This window comes from Nasonia vitripennis, assembly GCF_009193385.2.
Source record: "Nasonia vitripennis strain AsymCx chromosome 1 unlocalized genomic scaffold, Nvit_psr_1.1 chr1_random0015, whole genome shotgun sequence".
NCBI lineage: Eukaryota > Metazoa > Arthropoda > Insecta > Hymenoptera > Pteromalidae > Nasonia > Nasonia vitripennis.
This window is the reverse complement of record NW_022279604.1, coordinates 355,619-365,739: the sequence shown is the minus strand read 5'-3', so window position 1 is coordinate 365,739 and position 10,121 is coordinate 355,619. Positions and strand designations below refer to the sequence as shown.

At 45.2% G+C, this 10,121-nt stretch overlaps 1 protein-coding gene across 2 annotated transcripts; it reads left to right on the top strand.

Annotated features, from left to right (window-relative positions):
- Nucleotides 1–2,982: 2,982 nt before the first annotated feature.
- On the top strand, nt 2,983–7,045 carry LOC100114093 (protein transport protein Sec61 subunit alpha). Of its 2 annotated transcripts, XM_031922368.2 has the most exons (9): nt 3,227–3,426; nt 3,533–3,931; nt 4,041–4,108; nt 4,318–4,383; nt 4,469–4,679; nt 4,756–5,180; nt 5,423–5,812; nt 5,890–6,018; nt 6,876–7,045. In XM_031922368.2, exons 2-9 carry the CDS (start codon nt 3,925–3,927, stop codon nt 6,903–6,905), a joined length of 1,326 nt encoding a protein of 441 aa, XP_031778228.1. In that variant the 5' UTR covers nt 3,227–3,426; nt 3,533–3,924; the 3' UTR covers nt 6,906–7,045. The 2 variants fall into 2 exon arrangements, with proteins under 2 accessions (XP_001599253.1, XP_031778228.1); XM_001599203.6 differs by having other exon boundaries at nt 2,983–3,426; nt 5,890–7,045.
- Nucleotides 7,046–10,121: the final 3,076 nt, after the last annotated feature.

Sequence of the window (10,121 nt, the reverse complement as noted above, 5' to 3'; positions counted from 1 at the left end):
AGAATTAGATAAGAGCGCACAGTGCTCATCATTGGACGTTAAGAACGTATAACATTGAGCAGTCGACGAGTCTCGTCTCTGTATAATAGTTTTCGCACTTTGAATTTTTCGACTTCTGAACACGCTTTCAGATGAGACCAGAGACAGAGCGAATCACTCCGATTCAACTAAAATCAACTGTCAGAATATTCAAATGCATCTCCTAGGCATAATCAGTTATCGTATTTATCGTAAACATTAACACACATACATTTTCAGATGATGACAATTTTTAAGTTTAGTATATAATGCAATATGTGATATGTGTATACAGCTAGCGATATTTCTAGTTTCATTAAATCTTTCCAAAATATTATTCCAGTACTCGTCATATTCGTTTAACTTGGTAAGCTTTCAACATAATGAACGAAATTATCGAGGAAATTATAGGATCTGATGCATGGAAATTTATTGAGCAGCAGCCGATGCTCCGTTTTTATTAGTTAATACAACATTAACGTTACCATATATTTTACCATTTGATTATTTTATTATTAGTATGAATTCTTTTTATACTCAATCATATTGAAGTTTATTTTTTCAAAGAAATCATTGCCGAGTCTTATAGTGAAAATAACGCTTATTGCAGCGTATGTTCTTAATATCATCAAAATTTGAAGAAAAAAATTTGAAACTACATTTTCAATTCAGTGCCAAATATTCATTTTTTTATACATATATGGCGAATTCTACGGGAAAAATGCCATTTTTTGGTTGGAGAAACCGAAAAAAAACAAACAAATGTTTTCTTTCTTATTGTACATGTTTAGAACAATGGCTATTTTTCGACGAACTTGAGGGACCTATAATACAGTGCCACAAGGCAATTTTTGGTGTTGGAACGTGTTTTTGCATTGTTCTAAATCCTATGTACAGTAAGAGAAAAAAAGTTGCGGGCGCGTGCCCCAACATTCGTTTTTTTCGATTTCTCCAACCAGAAAATGGCATTTTTCCCGTAGAATTTCCCATATAGGTACTATCAGGACAGGTATTTACATTAAGAATTTTTGTTCATAACTTACACTTGAGATAATACTATAATACTATAATAAGAAATTCGGTTTACAAAATTAATTTTTCCTGAAATAATATTTTATTCCTAAACCCTTAAATTTCAATTCCGCTAGCACTACAGCGTCATCTGTTGCTTTGATTCTGAACTTAAGTATTTATTCAAAAGCTTCTTTACCATTACGGTGATTACGGCTTTGCCACATTACCATCTGCATAAGAAAGTATGTTCAGTCATATTTTGGAATTAAAAATATGGATAAAATATTACGCACTGATATTATTTTAAGAGAAGTTTAGTAAATAAATTGACATGGAGCTGGGTTAGCCTGTAAATAAAGTACAAATGGAAAACAAATGTAAACTGCGATACCTATATTAGGATGAGTTTGGCTTCAAGGAATAATTGTAAAGTAGTGATGGAAAAAGTGTGAAGCGATGTAGCAATCTGTACATTATTGAATGCATGCAGATAAATACTACTACTAGTAAGGGAGAGGGGGGGGGGGGGCGCGCGCGAACTTGAACAAACTTTTGATTTTGATTTTGAGTAAAGCGCACCTACACTCCGTCGGTAACATATATAGTCGCTCCCTACGAAGAGTAGCACTGTTCAAGTTTCCCGTCATGAGTAGCACAACTCAGTTGACGCACGCTAGACTAGCACAACTCAAGCTTTAAACAACCAATATCTATGGAAATAGATGATCCCGATTTTTGCGAAACGGTCTCTAATGAACATTATTAAATGTTCACAATTTACAACTTTTTACCGAATTTGAAATTATTTTCCCAAGTACAATAACTTTTTTAAAATGTTCACTTTTTTTTTAATTTTCGAAACTTATTGAAACTTTGAGGTTCGCCTGTCTTTGTCCAAGGTTTTCGTGAACTTAACTAACCCAATAATCCAATAAAAACGTAAAATACTCACATTTTAAGTATAATATAAATCGCGCGTTGTGCTAGTTTTTCGCGAAATTTGGACCGTCGGACTTTTCCGTAAGCAGCGGTTGTGCGTGCTCAGGGCCAGTGAATCAAAAAAGTTAATACATTTTCAGCCTGTGAGATGAAAAAGTACACCGCGTTAAAAGGGTGATTTTGACGCCGGGTCGCTTGTGTATACGTAAGTTTAAAGGCTAGATATTGACAACTGAATTTTTCAAAACCCTTGGGGCTTATTCGTATGTACATCAGGTACGGGGCAATACTGTACATAAGATTAACATAGAGAAATATGAATGAACTTGAAATCCATTTTTTATAAGCATGCCTTTAGTACTTTAATTATAGCTTAAAACGGTTTATAGACCAGTAAAATTGCGGTATGCTGAAAAAAGCTGTCAAATGCCGCATAAGCTGTGCTAAGGGATGACTGACCTACAGTAGCGACATGGCTCGCCAATATGATATAAAAGCTTTATCTCCGTCACAGCACTTAGACAAATAAAATAATAATGTTTGAAGCGCATTATGTGTGCAATATTTTCTGATTCGGCCCCATTGCACTCCTGGGGCAATTTTATAAAAGTTATGCTTCGTTAAAGTTGTGGACGAATTTTTACAGCGGCCTTTTAGGGAGATGAACATTTTTGTATAACAACTTTAATCCAAGAACTTGAAACCTAATTGATTGATTCTTTATTTTCTGTCAACGGTTTTAGAATGAAATTTGTTGTAACTCAACTTGATGTTTGTAAATAAGTGCGCGCAGTTGACTTTACCGACGTGCGCGCAAGCATCGGAGGTCGATGTGCCGGCTTCTAATCGGGAATCAAGACACAGAGCCGGCCATCAGCAGCGGCTGAAGCGCCGGATATGCGACGTTCTTCCCCAAATGGAAAATTAGATGCAGAAAAGTAATCGCCAGCTCAACAGTTATTTCGAAGCGCGTGCGTAGAATGTATGCGGGAGCCGTTAGGTTAGTGAGTAATGCTTGTCGAAGCGATGCTGCACCGACGCTGCAATCTCTCCAGGAGGACAGTGTACTTAATTATAGGAGGAACATGAGCAATCCGGCGGGCTCCCTCGTACATACCTGTCCTATACTTATACTTATAACGGGCAAATAATGCCCTGAACCGAAATAGTTTCGCACGAGTGAAGTCGGCGCCTCGAGGGGGCAGCAGCGGACGCATACGTATACAGAATTCTAGCCTCTCTCTCTCTCTCTCTCTCTCTCTCTCTCTTCTATCTCTTCTGCCCCCCGAACCGAACTTCGGCCGAAGCGCCTATGGGCTGTGGTACACGTGTCCAAAAACCGGATCAGTGACCTACTACTGTTACCGTTCGCTGGCGCGGTAAAAGTTCGTTTCTCCATCTCCAAAAAGTCCAAACTCCAAAGTCAAGCCCGAAGCCATATAGGCGCGCGTATAGGTATGTATACATGCGTGAGTGTACGGCTCACGCACACTCCTGCACTCGGCACTGGGACAGAGGACTGCCCGCTCACTGTACATACATACACTGTACATCTATGTAGGTCCTGCGCGAGATATCATAAGTACAGGGGAAGGAGAGGAGAGGAGACGCGACTACGCGAGCACGCGCGCGCGAGAGAGAGAGAGAGAGAGAGAGAGAGAGAGAGAGCGGCCACGTCGACAGCCCCCTCGCTCGCAGTGGAGTGGCAGCAGCAGCGGCGCGCACCAACAGCAGCAGTACTCGCACAGCAGTGACGCGCACGCACGATGCTCACAGGCCTGCCCAGATAATCGACGGCCCGGACACTTCGACGCGACTGTTTCACGGGAAAATGAGCACGCCACGAGACTGATCTCCGACTCCACGACCGCTGCTCCGACTCTCGACCCCCTGCGTTTGTGAAAACTTCCTGCTCCTCTCTTCCGCGCCAGCCAGCCGCCTCCGCGACTCACCATGGGCAGTAAGTACCTATTCCCCGATCGCGCCGGCCCAGCGGCTTCTCCCCGACTCTTATTTCGCAAATCATCGCTCCCACCTGCGACTAACGCTCGTCCTCTGCCTCTTTTCAGTCAAGTTTCTCGAGGTGATCAAGCCCTTCTGCAGCATCCTGCCGGAGATTGCGAAGCCCCAGCGCAAGGTACGTACCGTCACATATGCCGCACTTCTCCGCGCGTCCCTGCTGCCCAACGGCCCCGTTGGCATATTTTCTCCCACCGTATGCTACCACCTACGTATGCGAATCTGACAGCCGCGAGCGACTCGCGCTCTAGCCCAACATCTGGACCGTCACGCTTCACGTGCTTCTCCTCTAATAGCCACGCGCTCTCTTTCTCTCTTCATTTGCAGATCCAATTCAGGGAGAAGGTGCTATGGACCGCGATCACGCTCTTCATCTTCTTAGTATGTTGCCAAGTAAGTATGCCAGATTTTTTCCCAACTCCTTTCCGCCGCCTTTCCGCCGCTTCTCTCTTATACGTCCAACTGCTGCCCCTTGCAGATCCCACTCTTTGGAATCATGTCGTCGGACAGCGCGGATCCCTTCTACTGGATCCGTGTCATCCTGGCCTCCAACAGGGGCACGCTCATGGAACTTGGTATCTCCCCCATTGTGACATCTGGCCTCATTATGCAACTGCTGGCTGGAGTCAAGATCATCGAGGTTGGTGACACGGCAAAGGACAGGGCTCTCTTCAACGGGGCACAAAAGCGTAAGTGACAACGTTGCTCGATCTTTGCTATTTACCTGACCATCTTGGAGATAATGCTCTACTGCACTGTTCACAGTCTTTGGAATGGTCATCACCGTTGGACAAGCCATCGTCTACGTCATGACTGGAATGTACGGCGATCCCGCTGAAATTGGCGCTGGAGTTTGTCTATTGATTATCATCCAGCTGTTTGTTGCTGGACTTATCGTCTTACTATTGGACGAGCTACTCCAGAAGGGATACGGTTTGGGAAGCGGTATCTCGCTCTTCATTGCTACCAACATCTGCGAAACCATTGTCTGGAAAGCATTCTCTCCGGCCACTGTCAATACTGGACGTGGTACGGAATTCGAAGGTGCTGTCATTGCTCTGTTCCATCTCTTGGCCACCAGACAAGACAAAGTCCGTGCTCTGCGAGAGGCCTTCTACAGGCAGAACCTTCCCAACTTGATGAATCTGCTGGCCACCATTCTGGTCTTTGCCATAGTCATATACTTCCAGGTAAATACAAGCAATTCAAGCGTCATACAATATCTTCCTACTCTTACCATTCCATTGTCGCTTCGTAAATGGGGTCGGCCGCTTGATGGAAGTAGATCAAGTGCAAAGCATGCACTTTGAAATGCTGTGTCTTTACATACATTTCGCAATGCATATTTGTTACATCACCACCTTTTTTTCAAACGATACTTACGATGGCAATTTGAACATTCTAACTCATGAATATCTGTTTTTGTTATCAGGGCTTCCGAGTGGACCTTCCGATCAAATCTGCCAGATACCGTGGACAGCAGAGCAGTTACCCTATCAAACTGTTCTACACTAGCAACATTCCGATTATTTTGCAATCCGCATTGGTCTCGAACTTGTATGTCATTTCTCAAATGCTTGCTGTGAAATTCCATGGCAACATCATCGTCAACTTGCTGGGCGTTTGGTCTGATGTCGGAGGTGGCGGTCCCGCTCGCTCTTACCCTGTAGGCGGACTTTGCTACTATCTCTCCCCTCCAGAATCTGTTGGACACATTTTGGAAGACCCCGTGCACGCCTTCCTCTACATCCTCTTCATGCTGGGGTCCTGTGCTTTCTTCTCCAAGAGCTGGATCGAAATCTCTGGAAGCTCCGCCAAAGATGTAATTATTAAAATTTTTATAATCGATATTTTGAAAATCGTGAAAAACTAATTTTTACATTTTTAATGTTCTCAAAGGTCGCCAAGCAATTGAAGGATTCCCAGATGGTTATGCAGGGTCATCGTGAGAAATCTTTGATCCACGAACTTAATCGTTACATTCCGACTGCTGCTGCATTCGGTGGTCTTTGCATCGGTGCTCTTTCGGTATTAGCTGATTTCTTGGGTGCTATCGGCTCGGGAACTGGTATCCTGCTTGCCGTTACGATCATTTATCAATACTTTGAGATTTTCGTCAAAGAACAAAGTGAAATGGGTGGTATGAGCACGCTACTCTTCTAGACTCACGAGATTAACGTGGACTTGAAAAGTGAATTTTGTATTGACGAACTGAAGTATAGTTTATATTGTGAAGAAATACGTTTGGCGTTGTTTACGGAGACTCGTACGCTAATACGGTGGGTATAATATTAAGCGAGTACGAGTTCTGTACTCGTGTTACGACTGTAATGCTAAATTTAATTTTAGCGAATTTTATCATTGTTACTTCATGTAAAGTTCATTTTCGATGTAAAATTTTTTTTTGTACAATGATGATCTCGCTTAAAACGCCGACAATGTTAAGGAAGAGAGCATTGTTGAAAGTCAATGAAGAACTATCTAATGACATGTGTACATAGTTTCTTTAGAAATATGAAAAAATAATGTATTTAGTCCTATTCCAATCATGCAAGAAATTTAATGATTACTTTTACATATTAAATATTCATTTGGCTTTGTTAATCATGCTTAAAATGCTTATACTGGTTTAACAATAAGGATTTTTAAATTTTGTAAAGTAACAAAACTTTTTTGAAAGATCTCCTGAATGTTTTTTCTCTGATGTCCTTGCAAATATATCATTGTTAAAAAAAAACAAAAAAAACAAACAAACAAACAAAAAAAACAAAAACAAAAACAAACTTTTTTGCCCTGGTTTTCATTTGTTTTCTAGCGTCTTAGTCAGTTTGCCGCGCGCGTACCGTAATTATTTTACCACGAAAGTCAGTTTTCGAAAATACGAGGTCTGGTCTCAAACTAATTTTAAGTGTTAAAACAATAATATTGATTATTATTGCTTTTGGCAAAAAATTATTTTTTCACCAATTTTTGAATTCTGTTTACCAGTAGGTTCACTTTTGTATGTTTCATAACGTGTACTTAGCTGCTATTTAATAAAAAAAGAAAAATGTGATTTTTGTTAGTAAAAAATTCGTCGGCCCTTTTCCTTGTTAACTTTAATTCCTGAATATACCTGTAGTTATGACTTGCAACCGTCGCAGAATCTCGTGCGAACGCTTTTTCATGAAGTTTTGATCATTGATTTTGTCATAAAACTTTAGTTTTATCATCGTATAGCGTTGAGAAAAGAATAAAAATATAGTGTATACTGCGTCTTATAGAGTGTATTCGGAAGATTTTTATTGAACATTGCCATACAACGAATGATTAAATTAACGCGACAGTTAGAGGTATAATACATGTGATGAGTAGAAGAGAAAGCGTCATTCAATTGGGATGAACGCTGTTGTGCTTCTTGGACTCTTCGGCCTCGGCGTCGAGCCTGGCGACGGCGAGACTGAGCGCGTTCCTGAAAACGCCGAGGACGAGCGTGGCCAGGTAGGCGAGCTCCGCGAGCCAGCCGGGCAGGCTGCTGCAGAAGAAGCTCTTGGAGAGGAGCTGCAGGAGGAAGGGCGTCCAGAGGGCCACGGCGAGCAGGGCGTTGAGCTTGAGCAGCCGGTGGAAGCTCTGCAGCCTGCCGGTTTCGCGGGACAGCTCGTCCGGCGGCTGCGGCGCTCCGCCCCCCTCGGCGAGCCTCCGGCCGGCGATCTCCCGGCACTTGCGGCGCGCCGCGCCGAGCAGCAGGGCCGCCGCGAGGATCGGCGCGAAGTAGGCCAGGCCGAGCAAGAGGAGGAGGTGCACCTGGAGGAATCCCCTCGAGAGGACGCAGCGGCTCCTCGCGCAGCGCAGCGCCCGCAGCCCGTGGGACAGCGGCGATCCGGCCCCGTCGCCGTCCCCGTCGCCGGCCCCGTCGCCGGCCCCGTCGCCGGCGAGCCGCTGGGCCCTCGGGCCGGCGGCCGAGGCGTTCAGGGCCGCCTGGACGATCGCGTGGATCCTCGCGACGAGCTCGCGCGTCTCCGAGGAGTTCGGGCTGGGCCAGAGCAGCCTGTCCTCGCTGCCGAGCTGGTCCTGCTCCGGCGGCGGATCGGAGAGCAGCTCCTCGGCGCAGTTCTCGAAGGGGAAGTTGGCCGCGAGCGTGCAGGCGAACTCGTCCATCGTGCGGCCCGCGAGTTCGATGCGCCGCTGCTCGGCCAGCTGGAGGGCCCCGGCGAAGAGGGCCGGCAGCAGCCACTGGCCCAGGACCGCGAGCCGGGCCGGGAGGGCCCTCCTCCTGCTGCTCCGGCTGGGCCCGGTGCGCGCCGGCTCCGGGTCCGGGCCCTCCGGCCGGGAGCATCGGCGCTCGACGCCGCGGGCGGCCGCGTAGCAGCTGGCCGAGCAGCCGAGCAGCGAGGCGAAGGCGTTGGCGAGCGGCAGCAGGAAGAGGGCGTGCTGGAAGAAGACGGCCCCGGGCTCGCAGCCGTCCTCCGGTTCCTCCGGTTCCGCCGCCGCCGCCGCGGAGGAGGAGTTGCCGTCGGGCTCGAGGTAGAGCCGATGCAGGAGAAGCAGCAGCGAGGTCAGCAGCGAGCCCGACATGTCCGAGATCGAGAGGACGGACGCCGAGGAGCCGAGGCGCGAGCTCGGGGTCCTCTTGAAGAGGAGGCCGAGGCACAGGGCGCCCGAGAGGAGCAGGCCGCTCGCCGCGGCGTCCAACGTTGCCGAGTGCATTTTCGAGCTTCCCGCGCGACTGATTCCGCGCGAGTTGCCGGCGCAGTGCGGGAGGCCACCTCTTCCTTCCTTGCTCCCGCATGCACGATATTATAACGATCTGCCGGCGGCACCTGTTGACCTGTGTACCGTAAGCCGACGGCGATAGCGCCCAACTCTATAGGTGCGTGAGTGTATATACAGAGCGCCAGTCAACGGTTCAGCGAGCTTTTATTTCTTCCTGCTAGATCCGCGAGATGCATTCGTACATTTCGCCTAATGATATAATCTTATTTTCAATTGTCAGTTTCACGCTGGCCGTTTTTTCCCTTTAATTGAAGGAAAGTGCGGATTGCTGTCCAAACGCATGCAAAAAACCGTAAAGTGCGTCCAACTTCTCGTGGAATGGCGATCGTACACGCAGATTCTAAAATAGCCCAAATGGCCACTTTTTGCGCCTGAAAATCGGGACCTGTTTGCGGGGCAAAAGATTTTTTTTCATTGAATGAATGAAACAAAAATATAAAAAACACGTCGACTTCGATTTGCATAGTACTGCTAATACTAGCCATTTCAGGAAAACAATTAAATTAAATTCGGTAAAATCAGGAAATTTCCATTGAAATTGGTTGTTTAAAGTTTGAATTGTGCTAGTCTTCGCGGGAAATTTCGAGTTGTGCTACTCATGACGGAAAATTTGAACAGTGCTACTCTTCGTAGGGAGCGACGATATTATAACAGCGAGGAATAAGCTCAGTGCTCCCCATAGCTATAGATATAGTAGCTGATGTTAAATTCCTCGTTGATTCTTGTTATTCTTCTGAATCCTTCCTTTCTGTATACGTAAATGTAGCTCTTTATTCCCGACTCGCCGGGGATAAAGTACTAACTTTATTATGCTGGGGTGTGTTAAAAAATGTTATTTTTTATAATATTGGATCTAATCTATTTTTTTATGGACTCAAAAGAAAAAGAATCAAAAATTTTACCCATTGGTATTATTAATTTTAATTATTTTGCTGAAGGAGCAACTTACTTAACAAAATACTACGGCACTTACCAGAACGAGGGGTGTTTTAAGAAGTGCATCGTGCATGGACGGACGGGTGGGAAAAAATTCGCGAAATTCGCGGGGGAGGGACTTTAACGACGTGCAACGACACCCCTATAAGAGGAAGCAAATATTTTGAGAAAAATGGTTTTTACATTTTAGCTCTTTACTTGATAACCGCTCGATGAAATCGTTTAAACTTTTACCAACAGATACCTGCTATAAAATTGCTTTTTTATGGTAAATCACCAAATAAAATTTTGAAGCATTTGACTACATTGTTTTAGAAATAGAAGAAATCAAAAAATTTTCAAACAAAAATTGATATCATAATTAACAACCACAGGGGGTTTCAAAGCGGTGCAATGAACTTAGCCAAAACACAGAAAATACTTATCTACTTTCTTCCAAAATC

What these genes read in the sequence shown, in the direction of transcription:
- LOC100114093 (XM_001599203.6), top strand. An exon ending in TCTTCTTAGTATGTTGCCAA is followed by an intron (nt 4,384 to 4,468) that starts GTAAGTATGCCA and finishes TGCCCCTTGCAG; the next exon opens with ATCCCACTCTTTGGAATCAT. An exon ending in CCATAGTCATATACTTCCAG is followed by an intron (nt 5,181 to 5,422) that starts GTAAATACAAGC and finishes TTTTGTTATCAG; the next exon opens with GGCTTCCGAGTGGACCTTCC.